General features: G+C 41.1%; 1 protein-coding gene across 3 annotated transcripts in view; it reads left to right on the forward strand.

Annotated features, from left to right (window-relative positions):
• whrn (whirlin) overlaps positions 1 to 21,857 on the forward strand; it is a 192,374-nt gene that overhangs the window by 140,194 nt on the left and 30,323 nt on the right. For all 3 annotated transcript variants that reach the window (XR_002874267.1, XM_023960685.1, XM_023960686.1), the window contains exons 6-7: positions 13,064 to 13,276; positions 16,449 to 16,670. Coding sequence is in view for 2 of the 3 variants with exons in the window: in XM_023960685.1 (XP_023816453.1) it covers positions 13,064 to 13,276; positions 16,449 to 16,670 (435 nt within the window). In the remaining variant the exon portion in view is untranslated. The remainder of the gene's footprint in view (positions 1 to 13,063; positions 13,277 to 16,448; positions 16,671 to 21,857) is intronic.

Here is a 21,857-nt window from a genome sequence, read left to right on the forward strand (position 1 = left end):
TAGCTGGAGAGTGTGTTAATAGAAGAATGATGGGAAATGAGCGTAAGCTTAGACTATGGTCACATGGACCAAAACACCACCGTGCAGCGACCTACATGGAAGTTTTTTAAGATTGGCTGGTGGCCACGTGTTGGCATTTGTGATCAGTTTCGCAGTTTTACACCGCACACGGCTGCCACGGAGGTTTTACGAAAAGGTTCAAATAAAACGGTGACCGGATGATTTTCTTGAGGCAGCAGCTTGATAATTGACTGATAGGAGGGTCTCAAACTCTGATCTCCAAATCATTTGATGATCAGTCGATTTCAGACTGCCACACTCCAGCCACCCCCCGCCCCCCACCAACGTGTCGTCGTTCTACTGCCACCGACCGATTTTTAGAAATCAGATGGTAGGAGCGCAGGCACTCGACGAGGGCTGTATAGATGGGCTGGTGGCCCCGGCAATGACAGGAAAAATTGGGCGGCGGCAGCTAAATTGGAAAATTCTGCCAATGAATCCCCATCTCACAGTGGCAGTTGTATTTGTGGCCGTAGAGTTTCTGCCAGCATCGTGCCCACAACTCAGAGGTGAATTTCTAATGAACTCCTGCCAGTCTGCAGAAACTACGTCCTAAAAAACGACATGGGTTTCCTCTGGGGGCGCTTTTAAAATAGATCAAAAGATGATTAGAGTAGAATTCTCCTAGTCATTAAAGCTTGTTAAATTCTACATTCATATTGGTCCCTGACAGACACTTTTGTAGCGGGACTATCACTGCTGCATGTTTAACTCTATGATGGATTTGGAGACGTTCCTGTTTTCCAGCACAGCAATTCATTCTTTACAGAAGCTGGTTTTCACCAAAAAGACCAGAGAATTTAATGTAATGGGTTGTATTTAAAGATCTCCTATTAAAATATGTTGTTCCTAAGTCAGTGTGGAGTTGTAACAACCAGCATGTAAATCCTAGATTCAGTGTAGGTTATTTACTGTCATCCATTTTCTTACCTCAACCTTGACTTTGGTTATGACTTTGGAAAGAAAAAAGAGCCTTTGCAGGAGGGTGGGAATCAGAGGAAAGTTGGAAGAGACAGCAGCTGACAGCAGCAAAGAAGAAAGGTGAGTGGGAGAGCTCACTTTCCATTATGGAAACTGTGATGGACAGTTTTTTTTTTCCAACACTGCTGCTGTTGGGGAGGAAAGGTGGTGTGATGGTGAAGGAGAGCTGCTAAAAAGAGAGGACCACACCTCCCTTGAGCTTGTTTGGCTGAAGGTCCAGAGAGATAAAGGACAGGAATGTGTCTGAGAAAGCATCACAGCCGTCTGAAAACAGTATTTAATACTCACATAAAAATTGATGCTAGTAAGTCTGGTAAATAACTTGGCTAATAATTAAGAAATCAATCAGCAAAATATCAAATTAATTTGGAACTAATTATTTAAATAGGTTATATGAAAGGAATTACAAAGCACATTAATGTTTCATTAAGTTCTGGGTATTTTGAAATGTGCTTTTCAAAAAAATAATATATAACCTTTATTTATTTATTTTTATTTTAAGAGGGTTAGAACAAAAATCTGAACAAACCAGAACATTTTTTTTAATATTCTTTTTTATTTATAACTAAATAGGTTGTCTCCTGTGAGAGACGTGTGACTCTTGTGTTTATGCAGGAGATGTAACTCAGAAATCCACTGAAAAATCCAGGCAGAGAAGAGAATGTCCCCATGAAAGGGTGGAGCCCCCATCCATCTTCTTTAGAAAGGAGGGCAGAAGTGGAGCGACTCAAAGTACAGCTAAGTAAAATACAGAAACAATAAGCCTAAAGACTGAAAATTGAACCATAAAACAAAACAAGCATAAAATCTGGGATACAAATGATCGAAAGAGCAAAAATCAGATAAAGACAGATAAAGCAAAAGGTGACAAATTACTTTAAAATGTTTAAACAGAAGCTTTATTATCCAAAGTGGAAACCCCTTCTGTATTTCTCTTTGACAATAATTCAAATAGATTTAGAAAAGTTTTTATTCTATATTGTATCACATATCTATACTTAAAATCGAATATTAATTAGGAATTAAATTGACAATTAACTTTTCAAAGATTCCCAGTTATCAAATTTAGTCATTTGAGTTTCATACATGACTCCTGATTTTTCAGACTCCAGTTTACTTCATACATGTATTGATCTCCTGATCTCACTTCATGATGCTGTTTGACGTTTTTCTTTGGCTGGCCAAATTGAAGATGTTGGATGGGATCCTGTGCTTTGTAACTTGGTGAAGCTATTTTTTTTATTTACCATACAAGAAATCAGTGCCAAGTGTTAAAAAATATAAAAGTTTGCAGTCTCAGCAGGTCAGAGCATTGATAACTGTTTTAAATCGGAAGGATCTCAGATTTCCTCCTCAATGATTAAATTCACAAACAGATTTCGCTCCATTGTTGTTCCTCTTTCTTATTAAAAGAAGCCTTTATCCCATAATGTTTGTTAATCTGATGCTTGACTTTAATTGATTTTAAGCTTTAATTTAGCCTTCCCCAATCCTGTTCCTCACACCACCCACCGCTCGCCTGCTTCAGCTTGGGTTCCTGTCCCAGCGAGCCTAATCCGACTTATCAGTTTTTCAGCAGGCTCTGCAGGTGCCTGATAAGTGCACAGCCATTAGAATGAGGTCTGCTGGAGGCAGAAACAGAGGAAAAGTGAAAAAATGTCCAACAGAGGGCCTTAGCTCCATAGAAACTCAGGCACCAATGTCCTCTGAAAATACAAGCCCATGCTTTGGATCTGTGACTTAAACTCTGTCTATGACTCAGAAACACTGATAGCTTCACTCTTCCGTATTCACATTTTACAGGTTTTATGGTATAATACTCTAACTTTGACTCTTGGCTCACACTCTGGCTTTAGTCCTGCAGCTACTCACTTTAACAACAGCACTGGAAAGACGATGTTTTGAGTCATTTCTGTTTAAAGTCAGATTTTGGTGCAGCTTTTATGAAATTAACAGCATCTGTAACTGATGCAAATATTTTTTCTCAAGGCAAAATAAACAGAACAAAGTAAACAAAAGCAAATGGATTCTTTTTTTTTTCATCGTGGTTTTTTGTGGCAGGCAGGAAAATTGCATTAGCTTTGGTTACTGCACAGACAAACAGGAAAACTTCAAAGTGGAGAATATTTCTGTGGGAGTTTGAGATCCAGTATGTGAAGCATTTATAAATGTAGCTGCCGACGCTGGACAAACAGGTGTGGCCCAGAGTCCTTATTCAGGTCAGAGGTGATGGATGAGCAGGGTCAGGGTTAGGGTCACATTTCTCTTCACTGAACTAATAAAACCCTCTTTGTGTAGACTAAAGCTGGACAGAAGAAGACCTTCTCTAAACTGTTTCTACAGAGCTGTTAGCACAGCTTGGCCCAGAAGGATTCAAGTGTTCCATGTTGACATTAAAAAAAGTTCCCTCCTCTCACAAATGTCACAGTCAGTTCACAGAAATATTCCCCCAGCATCGATCATGGTCCTTATGACCACCCCAAGGGACATCATGAAAATGGAATGTACCATTGTTGTTTGTGTGGTAAGTGTATTGTGAAGTATTCATAAATATAATGTAAGGTACACAGATTTATGATGTACAAGTGATGCTGTGGTGCAGTGTCCTTATGCTACACTTAAGTCATTAGTAGGTGGTTCCTTACTGACTGCGCGCGAATCCTTTGTGCACGGGGTGTGCAGGTGATACGTAAGTTCCAGCATGTTGCCTGTAGGACGTCCACACAAAGTACGCCCTCTCTGTCTAATTTCTTTATTTCAACAGCCAAGCTGCAAGCAAAAGAAATGCAAGGAGCGCACACTCATTACGTTATTAGCCCTGCGGGTTCACAGAGTGGTTTGTGACCTGGATATTTTGTGCGGGTAACCTGCTCGTCCCTTACAGGTTTGCCCATTTTTCACCTGTTAAGGCAGTTGTGACTATAAGACTTTGTTCGCTGAATTTGTGGAGGGTTTATGACTTTCCCATTAAAGTGCTTTAGAAAATAACTAATTGGATTTATCTGCGCTTTTCCAGACGCTCAAAGTGCTTACAGTGTGTCCATTATTCATTCACTCCTCATTCACACTTGGTGATTGTAACTACTGTTGTAGCCACAGCTGCCCTGGGACAGACTGACAAAGGGGGGCCGCCAGTTTGCCCCTACGGCCCCTCTGACCATCACCGGGAAATTCATGTAGATTCACACACCAGTGGAGCCACACTGGAGGGAAGGAGGGTGAAGTGTCTTGCCCAAGGACACAACGACAGTTGACTGAGGGGAGCGGGGATCGAACCTTAGAGCCTTCGATCATTGAACAACCTGCTCAACCGCCTGAGCCACTGCCAACCGCCAACATGACTTACAGCTTTGACGTTGGGCACAAATGCACGATAACTAAAGTTCTAAGAGCTGTTTCAGTGTAAAGGTGGGATTTCTCCTGAAGTTCTTTAGATTGCAGATTTGCTCTTTCATTTGCACGAGGGTCACCGGTTTTTTGGTTTAAACAGAAAGCAGGAATTTAGCAATAAATATGTGCATCTCAGTTTGTTTGTCAGAAAAGCATATTTAGTTACAATCTGTTTATTTTCTTCTCCCCGTATTTGCAGCCATAGTATTGGTTGCATTTTCGGTCATTTTAGTAGATTTCAACGACATTAGAAGCTTTTCAGTGTGTGGTTCACTCCATTCTTGACAATAATATTACTTACACAGTTATTGATGAAGATGTAGGATTGCTTGACTTATGAATGCGTGTGGTTTGTTGGTCTTTTTGGCCGTGGTGTACAGGAAATGAACGAAAAGTTTTACGTCTCATTTTAGGAAGTTTTAGGACATAACAATGGGTAAAAAAGTTAATTAGTAGAAAATACAATCATAAATAATGAGGTTCTATTCGCTGTTACCACTAATGCTGTGTTGGTTTGGTTTATTTGAACATTGCAAAATTCAAAAGCGCCCCCCCCCCGCCGCCATTCTCTGTGGATTTTCTTTGAGTAGTTGAGGTGATGTTGCCTTCGAAAAACCACCTGCTGATGTGACCCCTAAAAAAAGGAGGTAATGGGATGGGCGCTCCTCTTCACGTCCACTATGAGCAGCTGAGGTACAGAAAAGCATGATTTCTTCTACTTCGTGGTGACCCCTTCCTGTGCTGTAGTGTTTCGGAGGATCATGGGGCTGCTCCACTGTGCAGCAGGAGTTTGTATTTTTGAAGCTTGAAAAACTGTATCTGTCTGTCAAGCAGAGGATTCCCACCAGACATAATGTGCCTCTTTTATCTAAATCGGCCGTGAACTCTGTGGCAACAGTTCTGGAAGAGCTTTCATCTTTCAAAGTGGCATTACGCTCCCACTCTAACCAGGACCCATAAAGAAAAATGCTGCTCAGCTTGGTCTGGAAAAGCATCGCCAGCACCCTCTGGACACAGAAGAATGCTGACTGCAGTGTTTTTGCCTCCAGCTCTGCCTGTTTGTGGAGGGTGAGCTGCATGCTTTGTCATGTTGTCAGCTTCAGTTTTCGGATCGTGTGTAAAATCATACAGTATTTACCCAGTGATCTGTTGGAGAAATCCATCTGAAGGTTGTGAAAAGCACTGAGAGACCTCTGCTCAAATGCAGATGAACAGATGTTGTGAATACAGTATGGCAGATTGAAAGAGAAGGTAAAGAAGCTGAGAGTAAGCTGCAAGCACATGAGCCGCTGCTCTGTGCTTGCATGATAGTGTGTCTGGGGGTATTGGGGGGATAAGATATATAGCAGCAGGGCTTTGAGGCTCAGCAGAAGGAAAGAAGGCAATAACTCACAGCTCTCCAGCACATCCATGTGAGCCAGACAGCCCTATTAGAGTGGACCCCCCACTGCTGCACCATCACACTGTGTCAGCATCCTCCGTAAACATTTCTTCCCTTTAGATTGATCATCGGCTGATTGTGCTGCTCAAACGAGCACGGTTTTGTGTCCTCTTTTCATCAGATAAACGTCATTCCCAGTCATTCCCAATCCAACGCCCGCCCCTCTATTGTTTTCCCAAACTGTCCACCGATAATTCATTCATTATGGCTCACACATGTGCTGTGCAAGTTCCTTTCTGACTGTAACACATCTCAAATTATCCTTGTTCTCCTAAAGTCATCTCTGACTTTACAATATTGCTGTTTCAGAATTATGATGCATTACATGGGTCCTGGATTACTTTAAGTTACTTTCTTAGTCAAACCTGCAGAAGCAGAACATAATAGTGACAAATAAACTCATTGGCCACTTTATTAAAAAGAAACTGGTTGCAGTGGCAAGACTAAAGTCCCGATCCGGAAGTCTACATCTCCCCATCCCCCCATCCCCGGCCCCTTCCAAATTTTTTTTTTGTCCAAAAACACAAATTTAACTGAAAGTTATGTTGTTGTTTTTTTAATCAATTTTTAAGCGTTAAAACTTTAAGCATTAAAATCTGAAATGTCTCTGTCAAAGCCTGCTTTGGTCTGATCGTAACTCAACATCAATCAGCTGATTGGCAGAGAAAATTGGCTTTGCGCCGGTAAGCAACGGTTCAAAGCGGCTTTTCCCCCACATAAACTGTTTCAAACCAGCACAAAGCGGCTTTTCTCCCCAACAGAATACCCTGATTCACGTTCATCGTGTTAAGGGTTGAAAAGTTACGGGGAAGACCTGTAAACACTGGAGCTAACGCTCCCGTGTAACAGTTTAACAAATCTAAACACTTTTGTTGAAATCTTTTTTTTTTAAAGGAATAAAATGATTACTCTTTTTGCTCCGTTTTGAGCTCATGAAAAAGTTTGCTGAAGTAGAAGCTAAACTGGAGGAGTTTCCATCCATCTCCCAAACTTGCTGAATCTCTGCAGGATCATGGGGTTGCTGGAGCCTTTCCTATCTACTGTTGGGCGAAGTTGAGGTACACCCTGGAAAGGTCTCCAGTCTTGCAGGGCCACAGACACGCATCTCCAAGTGACTGAGAAAAGGCATAGAAAGGGTTTTCTTTGTGGCATTTTTTTGTGTTTGTTCATGTCTTGTGTTCCTGTCGATTCATTTGTGAGTGAACATTACTGAGTCAAATAGAACTAAGAATGTATTAGTGATCTAAACTTGAAAATTGAGTCTTTGAGCTTCATGTAGAAATAATCATGAAGGCGACGACTCACAAAGTAACATCTGTTTAAGAACAGATGTTCCTGATCGTAGCTTTAAATACAACAGATTTTGCTAAAGCGCTTCTGCTTTCATTTACTGCAAGCCAGTCTAAGTACAGTGTGTATGATTTAAACTTGTGTGAGTGTTTTGACACATATTTATCTTCATAAACAACTTCAGCAAATCCTCTAATCTCCTTTATTTTTTGCCATGTTTTTGGAGAAATCTTTGGTTGTTTGGATCTGTCAGACAAATCTGTACTCATTTTAAATTTTCAGGATGGATCTATTTCTACCTTTTATTGTGTATGAGGTGTTTTAAAAGGTTTTGTGTTTAGCAGGTTAAATGTTTTGTATTTGTAGTTATTTGTGATCAAATCGTTGATTTATTACCATTTTTTGACAGTTTCCTGTGTATAAAATGTTCCAGTCATTTCTTGTTTCTTGTTTTGCATTTCTGGGCTCACAGTATAGCTTCATGCTGTGTGTTTTCTTCACAGTGGGACAGTAAGTCCTCGTGTTGTGATGTCTCAGCCTGAGGAATAGACGCTGCAGTTCAGATTAACTGTATCTCTACGTTCAGGGGAGGCAGCAAATGAGAAAGCCTTTTTTTTCCGCTTTCCTTTGATGCACAAGACCCCTGTTGTAATTATTGGGGTTCCTCCTGAAGGACACAGGCTGCTTTTTGAACTCACTGCCACCTGAGTTTTGCAGAACCTTGAAAATAGCTTTAGGTTTTTATAATTATTTATTTTTTGCTGTTGACTCAAAGTCCTTATAAAGTTCGCCTCAAAAGGATCAGGAAGTATTTGACCACAGAATGTGTTAAGAAAAATACTGAAAGATGTTGATAAAAGTGCTGGAGAAAACCCAGCATGAAAAATGAGAGATGCTTTGAACGTTTGCTCATTCATCTGGGTTTGAAGCGTCCCTGCTGGTCCTTATTATGCCTTGATCAAACAAATGAATCTTGTCAGTAATTTCTGAAATATGTTCAGGTAATGTGTTTTTATTTACTAAAAGTCCAATGAATAAAAAGTACCATCAATCTCTGAAAGCAGGAATTTGTTGTGTTTAAGGTCAAGTATACCTCCCAGTCACTTTGCATAAATCAGCAGACCCTAGTTGAATGTCACAGATATGGATCGGGTTGCTAATTTTATTTTCTGATGCATGGAAGAATTTCGCAGACATGGCAGCCTCCTCAGCAACATAAGTCATGCAGACTGGGCATGCGCTTGAGTTCTAAATCTGTCAGGGAGGCAGATTTAGTCTGCAGAGAATTAAAAGTTTCCCATCTGTGGAGTTGATGGGCGGTCAAACACCAAGTTCAGAGAAAAGTGGTCAAGTTCGCCTTCTTCATTGTGCAGAATGAAAACAAGGCTGGTTTGATGCTCGCCATCGCATAGTTGAACCGGTGCAGCTGGTGATGAATGTGTGAGGCTCATTAAAATCCATCTCCCATCATCTTTTGATCTATTGTAGACTTTTCCCAGTGGGTTTTTTAACATCAATTATGCCCAAATTAACTGTCATTTTCTAGGACATAGTTTCTGCAGAGCAGCAGCACTTCATCAGAAATTCACCTCTGAGTTTTGGGCAGGACCTTTAGCGCAGAAAAACTCCGCCCCCTTTTCCTCCCCACTGCTGAGAGCTCTCTGTTTACGTGGTGCTTGTTGCAGTGCATTTTCACAAATGAGCAACTTTTCCATTTTTTTGTCTGCTCTTTATTCACAATGATTTGAATAAAGAAATTCTCAGTAATGCAATTTTGAGCGTAACCCTTGTGCTATCTTAGATGACCCCACCCTTACATTGACGTGTTCTCCCTACCATGACAAAGGTGGATAGAGGTGAAGAGGATTTCATGTTATCCATGGACACCAGTGAAGATCACAAATCATTGAAGAAAAAAGGTTCAGTGCACTGTCTAGTGGGTCTAGATGACCCAACTCCCAATGTTAAAGTGCCTAGGATAGCACAAGGGTTACATAAATGTTGTATATGAAGCAGCGACACACACATCCACCTAAAAACAAATGATGCTGAAGTAGCCATAATTCAAAGATGGTGCAGATGGATTGGGCATCTTCTCAAACCCACATATACTCTTCTTCAGCTACATATTTAGCAACTTTTTGCTTTTTTGGGGGGAGACTGTAACACCTGTGTCAGCAATCAAGTGGCTGCTGTAGCTGTTTTTCCCCCCCCCCCCCCCCCCCCCACACACACACACATGCACACACTAAACCTATACTCGAAGGTCCAGTCTCCAGCATCTCCATGCAGCAGAAGCTTCCAGAAGAAGCAGAAGTTCAGTCCAGATGACATTTACAGACTTTGGTCCAGACTGAAGCCAATGTGAACTGATGCTGATTCCGGCAGATTCCTAACGTTAGGAGTTGGATCTAAAGTCAGCCGACAAAAAGGCAACAACTCAAACTCAGGAGATCAGGATTCAGCAGGTAGATGATTTTGCGATGATCCACCTGGCGGGGAAACCTTAAATGAAGGAGTAGTAGGTCACTGAGCTCCTTAATGCTTGTGTCAAATTTACATTCCGATTCACAATAAATGGCAGTTTCATGAAAACGTTTCTGTGATTTCTCCTGAGGTCACGTAATCGTGTGGTTTTTTTTCTCAAATCTTGCAGAATTTTTAGACTCTCTTCCTCAATAGAACCACATGACATTTCAATCCCTGAACCAAAGCCTGAACAGTTGGAGACATGAGTGTTTCAGGGCCTCCCTGTTAAACCTTGTTGACCTTTCAGCATATCTGGTCAGGGGTCGCCACAGTGAATCAGCTTTCACCGATTCGTCAGGTGGAGATTTTTATACCGGATGTCTTTCAGACACAACCCTGTATTTTAACCGGACTGGACCCAGACGGGTCCGGCTTAATACAATACATTGTCCTAAAAACGAATAACCTTTGTTAAAATCTTTAGATTTTTAGAATAAAAAAGCGCTCTGCGAGTCTCTTCAGCTGAACTTAGATCCGATTATTCGCTGCTATGAGGGATGTCATTTGGGGAAGTTACATTCTTCTATTAATTTTTAAATGTACTAAATAAAAAGCCATGGGCGACACTTTCATGCTCAGCATCAATTAGTGCATGTGGCATTTAACAAGCTCTGCCAACGCGCGACCTCAGTGATGGGTCAGGTCCCACAAATGGGCCGTTTAATACAGGGATGTCCATTAGCTGTAAAAGCCGCCGGCCTCATTAGCAGATGACTGCAGGTGTTCCTCTTCAGCTGAGTGACGGCCCGCTGCACCAAGTCCCTCAGGTGTCAGCGCGGCCTCTAATCCGACAGTGACAGACAGCTTGAATATTTCTTCTCAGGTCCCACCGCTTCCCTTCAGGGCGCCCTTCAGTTAACTAACGGGGACAATGACACCTTAAAAAAAAGCCTTCAGTAAGCACTGCAGCTGTTAGGACTCAGGCTCCGTAAGCAGCTCAGTTCACCTTGAGCTTTTAGAATTTGCTGGCTTCTCTTCTGTCGGGGCGTTGCAAATAATGGAGCTGATAATAGAATGTGAGGGAGAGGTGAGGAAGAGGAGAGAGCAGGTGGGGCTGAGGAGGGCCTGGTTCCGCCCTTTGTTGCCGTGTGCACAGACCTGCAGGCACAAACACTGCAGCTGGCTTTGGTTAAAGAGGGCATTTAAAAAACGCTGCCAGAGAGAAAGCAGATAACATGGGAGGAAGAGGAGAAAAGAGTTAGGAGCAGATTTGCAGCTGACATGTGATTTGATATCTCAGCTTTGGCAGATGAGCCAGCTGGCACAACAGCGCTGGAGACACCAGCAGCAGCTTCTGTGCTGCAGGGAGCTCCTGTGTTAGAGCCTCCATGTTCATTTATACCAGCATATTTGGAGGATGAAGCTGCTTTGGTTTCTCTTACCCTGAGTTCTTTCCTACTTCTCTGTCTGCTTTTGCTGTTATTTCCAGTTTTGCTTATATTTTTAAAAGGTAATATAATAATATACTTTATATATTAATATAATATACTTTTACTTATTTTGGTGTCTCCAAAAATCTTTCTCCTCTCTTTTAAATTCTTGATGTTTTCTTCCTTTGCCCTCTTAACCTCATCTGTTGATATCTTTTCATTTATCAAGATATTTTTTATTCTTTAAGTCTCTGCAGACAATTTTTGGACATCTATGGTCAATGCAGAAAAATCTGCATTGCCCTGAAGGGCAAATCACACAGCGCAAAAATATTTTAAAGATCACAACGAAAATTTGAAAAACAAAGAATTTACAATTTTGGAACTTTAGAAATCAAAGCAAAATTTCAGAACCAAAAAAAACATTAAAAAAAAACATTTCAGAAGACAAAATTGATTTCCAGAAATCAAAATGAAATGTTAAAAAATTATACAAAACAAAGAAGCTGGAAAAGGTGTTATCGGACATCACTGATTGGATGATCAAGTTTTTCAAGTAGAAGGAAAGCAGAAGCATGATTTGCCTGAACTTTGATCCGAACGTTTGCAGTGGGCGTGGCCTGAAGCTTAAAGAAATATCAGGATGTTGTCATAAAAAATAACTTCTAATTTCTTGAAATTATTTTTGTCTCCCAAAACAATTTTTTCCTATTTCAACTTTTTGCTATTTTGTTAAGATTTCTAAACTGTAATGGTTCTTTTTTGTTGAATGATTGGCTTTTTTAAAACTGTCTTATGATCTTTAATGTGTTTTTGCGTTGAGTGATTTGTTATGGGATTTCCACCTCAGGACCACCGTAGATTTTTCCTTTAAGAACTGGGAAAAGGACAGATTTGCATTGAATTTTAATAGCCTTGATTTTAGTATCTGCTTTTTGGCTTTCCTTTCATCCACCACTTTAAGTTTCCATCTGTTTTGAACAAATCTGCGTCTAAAAGAACATTTTCAAAGTGAGGAGTTGCTTTTTTCGAGCTAAAAATCCGTCATAAAAAAGAATAAAAACAAGAAGTGATGCTGAGCAGCTGCTCTGTCGCCTCGAGGCTGGTCTATTGTTGGAGCTTCCAAAGGCTCCACTGCATCCAGAACAGTGCTGCCAAGATCCTGACCCAATCAAGAACACATAACCCCAACTTTTCATTGCCCACCTCCTCTGGTTCCCAGTCTCAGAGGATCCAATTCAAAATCTGTCTGTCAACCTTTCAAAGTCTTCATGCCCCAGAATTTCTGAAAGACCTCATCACGCCCCACAAAACGATCTGCCAACGCAGACTCCTGCTGCGTCCTCCACCCTGGACTAAACCACGCTCCACAGGAGACGGGTCGTTCAGGGCTGCAGCCTCTGTGCTGTGGAAAAGGACTTTTCGGATTCATTACAAAACAATAGCCAAGGGAAACCTGCAGCAAAAGTATGCAAACTGTTGACTTGGTGGTTTGGTTTTCATTCATGTTCTTATTTTTCCGTAACCTCATTGCCGTCATTAAAGCACTAAACTTAAGGAGTAAATGTAAAGTACAAGTACAACAGAAAATATTGTTATTAAAAAACAGGAAGAAATGACAAAGGAGTGTCTTCAAAATTAAAAGGGTGTAGAGGTGGAGGCCTAGAAAAGACTGAAGGGGAGCGTTATGACTGTAGTGAAGGACAACAGTGATTGGTGGAAGCGTGGAGAATGCAGAGGATGGGATTAGGTGGAGGTGGATGATTTACTGTGGTGACCCCTAAAGGAAGCAAACCGAAAGGCAAAGAAAAAGATTAAAAACAAGAAATAAATTGTTGAATAAAACCTTTTTTAATTAATTTTTCACCTCCACAATAACAGCTTCCCTGCCTTGTCCTCTACTCCCTTAATTCACTTTGTACTTCATTCTATCATCCCGAAAAAAGAAAAATAAATCGATTAAAATATTGATGAGAGTTGTGTCTGTCTTTGTCCACACCAGCCTGGCTTTTATAAGGGTGTGGCCGGCTCCCAGGTGACTCTGTCCAGCCTGGTGAACCAGTCGAGAGCGATGCTGGAGGAGCAGGCGCGCCACCTGTTGACCGAGGCGGAGCGTCAGACCATGAACTACTACGTGGAGGAGTATCGGGACGGACACGTGGGAGTGGAGCAGCTAGTTATGGCGCTGTTTGAGCTTCTGAACACACATGCAAAGGTAAATTAGGAAACATCAATGAAGACGGGGAGGGAAACAAGCATTTTTCAAAGCAATGTTCCTCAACCAGCAAACAGGAGATGACACTAAACTCAGTCTGGCTCAGTTGACTGTGTTAATAAAATGACCCTTGGTCCAAATATTTCTGAACAATCAGAGAAGTTTTTGTGGAAATCTGGAGTTCAATCATTAAAGAAGTCAAACACCTCATGTGCATGTGACCGTCACACAGCATAACTACAAATTGAGTATTGAATCTCCTGTTGTTACCCAGATGTCGTGTACAACTGATGTTTAGTTGCAAAACGTGTTTCAACAACCAGGTTATTGGAGGAGTGACCAAGCCTGGAGTCAAAATAGAAACAGTTGTGACAGACAGTGCAACGATTTTTCTTAATCTCACTTATTTAAATAAAGCGTCACATTGACCATCCCTAAACTGTGACAAATCTTTGATTCAAGAGTGATTCAAGATTCTTTTATTTGTCACATACAAAGTTATATTTAGCAAATACAACCAGTAGTGAAATGTAACCCAGGTCCGCTCCGTGGACAGTGCAATAATTAAGGAAAACCGTACAGGAAATGAACATAATATATTTATGTAAAATATACATAATATACATAAGTAAAACTATGTAAAGATGAAATAAGAAAATAATGTGTATTGTAGAATAAAATATAGAGTGCAAAACAATGTGCATAAATGTGGACTGTAGACTTAAATAATTAAGATACACGTTTAGAGTTAAAGTTTAAGAGCCTGATGGCCTGGGGGTAGAAACTCCTCCTGAGTCTCTCTGTCTTTGCCATCAGGCTACGGTAGCGCTTACCAGATGGCAGCAAAGTGAAAATATGATTGCTGGGGTGGGTGGAGTCTTTGATGATTTTTGCGGCTCTACTTCTGCAGGGTTTGAGGTAGATGTCCTGCAGAGAGGGGAGAGCAGACCCTGAAATGCGCTCAGCTGCGCGCAAAACTCTCTGCAGGGCTTTGCAGTCTTGGCTTGAGCTGTTCCCATACCACACTGTGATGCACTGAGTCAATACACTTTCTATAGCACCGGTATAGAAGGTTTTCAGGATTGCTGGGGAGACCCTGAATTTCCTCAGCTGTCGCAGATGGTACAGTCTTTGCCTTGCTTTATTAACCTGTGTTTGAATGTGAGTAGTCCAAGTCAGGTCCTCCGAGATGTTTACACCAAGGTACTTGAAGCTGCTCACCCTCTCCACAGGGGTTCCGCTGATCATAAGAGGAGTGTAGGGCTGCTGTTTTCTCTTCCTGAAGTCCACAATCAGTTCTTTAGTTTTGCTCACATTCAGAGAGAGACCGTTGTCCTGGCACCATGATGTCAATTTCTCTACCTCATCCAAGTATGCGGTCTCGTTGTTGTTGTGAATGAGGCCCAGAACCACAGTATCATCAGCAAATTTGATGATGGATGTGGAGCTGTGCGAAGACACGCAGTCGTGTGTGTAGAGAGTAAAGCAGGGGACCCAGGACGCACCCCTGCGGGGCTCCTACGTTCAGGGTGATGGAGTTAGAGGTGTACTGGCCCAGTTTCACCACCTGAGGTCTGCTGGTGAGGAAATCCAGAATCCATTTGCAGAGTGAAGAATTCAGTCCGAGGTCTATGAGTTTGGAAGCTAGCTTTATGGGGACTATGGTATTGAAAGCTGAGCTGTAGTCAATAAATAGCAGCCTTACATGGTTCCTGTTATTGCTGTCAATGTGTGTGAGAGAAGAGTGCAGGATGTGAGAAATGGCATCATCTGTGGATCTGTTTGGGCGATAGGCAAACTGAAGAGGGTCCAGAGTATCCGGGATGGAGGAGCAGATGACGTTTTTAATCAGTCCTTCAAAGACCTTCATGACTGTTGATGTGAGGGCAACTGGACGATAGTCATTCAGACAAGAGGGTTTATTGTTCTTAGGCACAGGGATGATGACCGATTTTTTGAATGAGGTTTTGAATGCAACCCCCCTAGTAGTTTGGGGCCTTTTTAATTTTTTTTTCTATAAATTTATCTTTAAAATTGTTTTTTGTGGCACGCATTGATATTATTATTAATTTTATATATATATTTATATATATATATATATATATATATATATATTAATCTTTTCAGCTTCCTCCTTTTAAAAATACACTTCTGGTTATATCGCACAATAAATCCACAATTAACCTGAAACTGTCAAAAGAACTCGATCCCTAGTGCTAAATGTCTTTTTTTTACTGGAAAATCAGAAAAAAATTAGATTAAAGTATTTTTATGTTTCATAACAAAATATCAAACATGTGGAGACAAAATAAAAATGTATAGTTCCATAAATATAACAAAGACTGAGGGGTTGCAATGCACTGAACCCTCCAGTCAGGATGAAGAACCCAGAAAGTTGTCAAGAAACAGTCAGAAGAAATGTTTCAATGAGGGGAATTGAATGAAATACCAGGAAGCATCTATCTTTAGAGCTCTCCATGTTTGACATGTATTTGGACTGACAGACCAGCACACAGCATGAAGTTCTCATCCCTCTGTCTGTCTGACTCAACACACAATCAGAAGCCCTTTTATTTCCTGGAATCTACCAACTCCCTATGTTGGGAGGGGATTCAGCACTTTCTCAGGTGAAATAAGAAGAGAAAATAAATAAACATACATCCCAACATAAATATAAAATTACCATAAAATGATACTGCCCAAAAAACTAAATTATGAGTGGTAAATTGAGTCTTTTTTTTACAGGAAATTGAGAACAAACTGTTTTAAATTTTTATAAAAAATAAAAAAAAACATGTAGAGACAAACTAAAAAAATTATAAATCCATAAACAAAACAAAGATTAAGTCAAACTATGCGAAAAATGTCTATAAAATCGGGCAAAGCTGCAATCAAAATTATTCCAAGTGATATTACAATTATGTGTCATGACTCTTGTTATTTTGTTATAAACCCAAAATTTCAAATCTTGAAACTTTTTGAAACCTTCACGTCAAATATTGAATGAAAATGATTCTAATGGGGGGGGGGGGGTGTCTCTCCTCATTGTAAACAGCTGCCGTGATTTGTAAAGTGATGGGTGGGCTCAGAAACCACTAAATCGGCTTTGCCTCAGTGTCGAGCTCTTTGACTTGCGACTGAAGCTTTGTTCTGCCCCTCCCCTCTGTGGCAGTTCTCCCTGCTGTCGGAGGTGCGAGGGCTGGTCACCCCACAGGACCTGGAGCGCTTTGACGGGCTGGTGCTGCGGCGTGAAATCCAGGCGCTGAAGGCGCGGCAGGGAGCGGCTGGAGCCTCTGCGGTGCCGCCGGACTCCCTGTCCATGGTGTCGTATCCGGACACGCTGACCTCCTCCTCAGCCAGCTTCATGACCAACACCACCCTCAGTTCTGCACGGGTACGCTTCCTTCCCGAGCTCTCCTTTGAGAACACAATACCTGAAAGGGCTGAAACACGAGTCTAAAGATATTTGAATGACTGTTCTCCCTGAAGTGATAATTGGATCTGTGCTGCTCAGGGTCTCTGTGAAGTCTCTGATCATTCCTCTTCTGCCAGCACTTAGTGGGACTCGGACTCACAGGCTGAGGCCGGATTTGCTTTCATGATCCTGTTCCTTGTGCGGACGTTGGCTGAGCAGTGACTCATTTTCTTTTGTTTTTTTTTTTTTGTTTTTTTTTTTTTAACTTGTCCTGTCCAACAGCTAGGCAAACAGATGAGAGCTGAGGGCCTCTTGTGTTGGACATATTTTATTTTAACAAGAGGGAGTGACTCATTTTCTCTGCCCACCTGTAGGGGCGATAAGCCTCTCTCCTGCTCATCTAAACTAGGTTTTGTTTTTCACTCCCCTCCACAGGAGAGGCTGCTGTGGCTCATAGATATGATGGAGGTAGGACATCTACTTAATGGGGGATTTTTGTCTGTCAAGGACCCGTACAGAAAACAGAGACAGAAGGAAGATGTCTCAGTCTCCCGTGGTGTGGTTTGGTCCTTTTGCTGTGGATTTGTGTGCAGTGTCTCTCATTCTGGCTTTTCCTTCCCCACCACAGCTGTGAAGGAACCGGAATGTTCCAGACTCAGAATGGTGGTTGTCACTATTGGATCCACGCGTTTCTTTTACACTCATGTTCTTGTTTACTTTTGATGTGTTATAACAGAAACAGAACGGTCACGGACACCCTTCTCAAGACTTCCAGTCTCGCTGCATGTCTCACTTACCCTGTGTGGTTCAGTTCTGCTTTTTGACCCGTCCAGTAGTTCATTTGCATTCACAATGTCATGAACTGCACCACAGTCACTTGCAAGTAAGCCAGCCTACCAAGCAAAGAAAACAAACTCTGACGTGGACCAAAATGCTGGGTCTCCAGCATTAATCTTCTCTCAGAAAACCGTCAAACAATTTCTATTAAAAGCGCACTTAGTAACACTGGTCAAACGTGAAACTGGCACAAATTAAACCTGATGTTGATGATTGCTGTCCCATAGAACTGGGCTCTCTATCACACAGGTTTTGGAGCTGCTCAAAACTGGAGGAGTTTTGGAAGTCAATCTTTAAGTTTTTTGGCTCAGCTATAAAGCTCACATTGTACCATCTCCAGTCACCATCATTTTCAGAGTCGAGACACCAGAAGTAATTTTTAAACACATACGGAAAAAATTGTTGTTGCATTTGCAACTTTTTTTGCCATCGAGATTGTTCTCAGGATGTGGAAGGACAAGCTCCCATCTGCATTTGAGCTCTGGACACATGATTTAATGCAATATCCAACTCTGGAAAACATTCCTTACTCAATACAGGGCACTAGTCTTAAGCCGCATTCACACTGGACGAGATTTGCATGTTAAATTTCAATCCAAAGTTAATGTACAGACGCGATCTGAGGTTGTGCAGCGAGATTTGGGCGTCAGGTGATCGAATTCATGATGAGTGAAGCTCAACAGCAGCCACAACGGCTGGCTCACTTCACCGGATGGAGCTCAATACGGCAGATCCCAGCGGCAGAGCTCGCTACAAAGGCCGCGGCTGGCTGGCCTGCATACGATTTTTTGATGTCTGGCAGCCAGTTTTTGATCTGGTTAAAATAACAGACTTTAACTCTGTTGTACCTCAGTAAACCTCAAAATTGCCCTCTGTCATTATAACTTTGTTGTATGGAACATATTGGAACTTCATGGCTTTCCTCTTTAAAGAATTTGTTTTCCTTGTTGGGGGGGAGGCTACAGAATGTTTTTTTTTTTTTTTAAGGTGCCCTTCATTTTTTTCTTCAAAAAATGACATTGGGCCTTATAATCTGGATCACCTTTTATATGGATGAATTCCAATTGTGTCAAGTGATGTTGAAGTGATTTTGACGGCGCCCTGTCAAAATGTTTGGTAGCGTGTTTCTGTAACATGAATAAATAAATGAATAAATCACACTGTCACACACCTACGTGTGTGAAATTTGTTCTCCGCGTTTGACCCATCCCCTGGGGGAGCAGTGAGCTGCAGACACCGCCGCACTCGGGAACCATTTTGAAGAATTTAACCCCCCGTTCCAACCCCTTAATGCTGAGTGTCAAGCAGCTTTAAGCAGTGATGGACTGTTTTATTATGTGTTACTAAGAAGGCGGAGTTAATAAGGACTGACTGATTGAAAGATTGATCTCTGACTTTTTTGTCTCCATTAAGGGTCCTTTTAGTTCGGTGCCCTTTATTTATGCAAAAGAAGACCGTTCGTTGATGATGCACCTTATAATCAACTGTAGTGAAAAGAAATCTGTGAATCATTTGTATTATGAGATTCATCACAGAGATGAAGTGTAGAACAAACAAAAAAAGACAGAGTGAATGATTAGTGATGAATCTGACTTTGCCCTAAAACTTACATCTGATTTTTTTTCCCCTCATAGCTAAATGTACAGTAACTTAAAAATGAATAAATGGATTCTTCTTATCTTTTTGGGTCTTTTTTATGAGCCTAACAAGAGTTTATATTAAAAAGTGTTTGGTAAGTAATCCAAGGATTGAACCTAATCTACTTCCAGCTTCAGCATTAGTGACCTTTCTTGTTTGCTAATGGGTCTGAGCCAGTAGATCACTAAAGTTTGTGGGATTTGACCTTCACACACACCCCTTTGAGGGGTGGGGGGGGGTTGTACTCAGTGAGAGAAAAACCTTTTGCGACACATCACCGTCTCATCCGTTAGGGAACATGTGTGATTGGTCAAACATTTGAAGTGGGAGTGGCTAGTGAAGAAAGTGGAAGTGCCGTGCATGCAGGACATCAGAGAGATGAGCCAACCATGAAACAACCAGACATGTGGCTGAGGGCTGCAGCAGCATGACCATATCAGGCCGTCCCAGGAGTTCTGCACTTTAGGCAAAGTCCCTGGCCAGCATCAGAACCGTTCTTGCTCTGGCGGCCACTTTTGCAAGACAAATGACTCATTTTTTCAGAAAAAAGGCGCCGTCAATGTCCCAGCAGAGTTTAGCTGGAGGTTGGACTTAGATAAGATCTTTTTATTCTCCAACATTTCTTGTATGGACTTGTTGCAGCTCAGATAATCGTCCTGTTTCGCATCACAGTTTAAAAAATGATTCAGCTGCCAAAGATTAGGTGTGGATCAGCCCAAAGACTTTGGCTTCAAAACAAGCCCAAATCATCACTCTTTCACCTCTGTGATGTATAGTTTGAAAACACGAGATGCTCTAAATGTGTTTCATAATATGAAGTGCTGATTTGTTCATAAACTGCAGAAGTTGGAATTCTAAAAAGCATTAATATTTGGAATGCGTCAGCAGCGTAGAACAGATTAAAAACAGAAAGACACAAAACAGAAACAGAAATTTGTCACGTAAGTCCGCTCCAAAAAATTTTCCTTGGATGTATGAAAAATCCTTTCAGTTTTAATCTCCATATTGTTTTTCAAAATGGTTTTATTGACTGTTCCAGATTGATTTGCTGCAGAAAAAAGCTTCTGTAAGACCACTGCTAATGCTTTTCCTCACAGCATTATGCCAACACTCTCCTTAACACTTCGGAGCAGCAAACGTTTGTTTTACGGCCGTCTGCACGCCCCATGATGGATTCCCTGACTACTGATGATAAGCAACGCCTGGCTGCAGCTTAACCTCTTTCAGGCCACATTATGCAGAAGTGGACGGTGCAAATGAGTCTTTTAGATCCTGGGAGAAAATGCACGTTTGTTTAGTTTTTTGTTTATTTTTTGGAACTGGTCATGAAAAAGAAAAGGTCTGTTTACATAAAGTTGCTTTAAAATGAAGCACAGATTAAATTTAAGTGGAGTTTAAAGACTAACACAAAGAAATGAAAAAGATAACCACAACCGCTGCCCTTCAAAACCCAAGATTTAACCTAAAAACACCAAAAAAGGGATGCTGGGAAAAAAACAATGAGAATCAGAGGTTTCAGACAGGGATGTAAGAGGAGCTTAATACAACAGAAGTGGATATAAAGGTGGTTGATTAGAGCCTGCAGACAAAGTAGCTCCTCAATCAGAAACTTTATCACTGCAATTTAATTCAACACAGAGGATGGTTACTGATGCCAAGAAGTGAAAAATCTCATTTCTGCCTAAAGATTTTAGCAAATTCAAAGAAACTCTCATAAAATGATTGTATTTCTGCTATACAGAGAGAAAGTATTAAAACCTAACAGAAGTTCATTATTTTTCTGATATCCGCAGATTCAAACATCGGGCTCAGCCCAGGAAACCCAAAAAAGAAAAAAAAAATTGACAGGGTCTTTTCCTTTCAACATGAAGGAAATATGACAACAGAGTAAAGTATCTCAACTCTGCAAAGGAATTTCAATTTACACAGATATTGTCAGGGGGTGTTGGGTAGAAAAGGGGAAGCCTGGAATGAGACTGGAATAAACGCTTTTCTGACAGCAGTGATGCTTTGTGTGCAGAACAGAAATGTAGGTCAGCTGGTCTGAACATAAACTGATAACATAAACGTACAATCAATTCAAAACGGACCCCAAACAGAAGCAAACAAGCGTTCGAACAAACATCTGCAAATAGCAACATCCATCCATCCACTTTTAGAACCCATCAAATACCATTCAGGGTCACAGGGCTGCTGGAGCCGGGCACTGACTGTATATAAGAGTTGGATTTAGAGACCCCCTCCATAGACTCATTCTATTGGACTGAATAACCATTTTGGCTTTAAAACATTTTTGTAACATATTCTTAATAATCCTCTTTTTTCATAATATTTTCCCTAGTTTATATTATATGATGAAAAGTATATTATTATTTATACATTTTTATTCTTTATTATAATTTTTCTATTATAAACCGACCGATCTGATGCCTCAGTAAAAGTATCTGGTGCCCGCTGCCCAATGTTCAAAACGTTTGACAGGTTGCTTTGAAGTGGTAGGACTTCCAACAAGCTCACTTCTGATTGGCAAGGGTGGTTGCCATAGAAACAATCACTCAAACCCATTTGGAACAGCCACTGCTTACAGGCCCGCTTATTCTCAACTTTGTTTAACAGCAACTTCATTAAACTCGGTTATGATCGTTTCTTACAGCCTGTAAAGTAAAAGCAAATCAATAAAAATTATTGAAA

This window comes from Oryzias latipes, chromosome 12 (genome assembly GCF_002234675.1).
Source record: "Oryzias latipes chromosome 12, ASM223467v1".
Lineage (NCBI taxonomy): Eukaryota > Metazoa > Chordata > Actinopteri > Beloniformes > Adrianichthyidae > Oryzias > Oryzias latipes.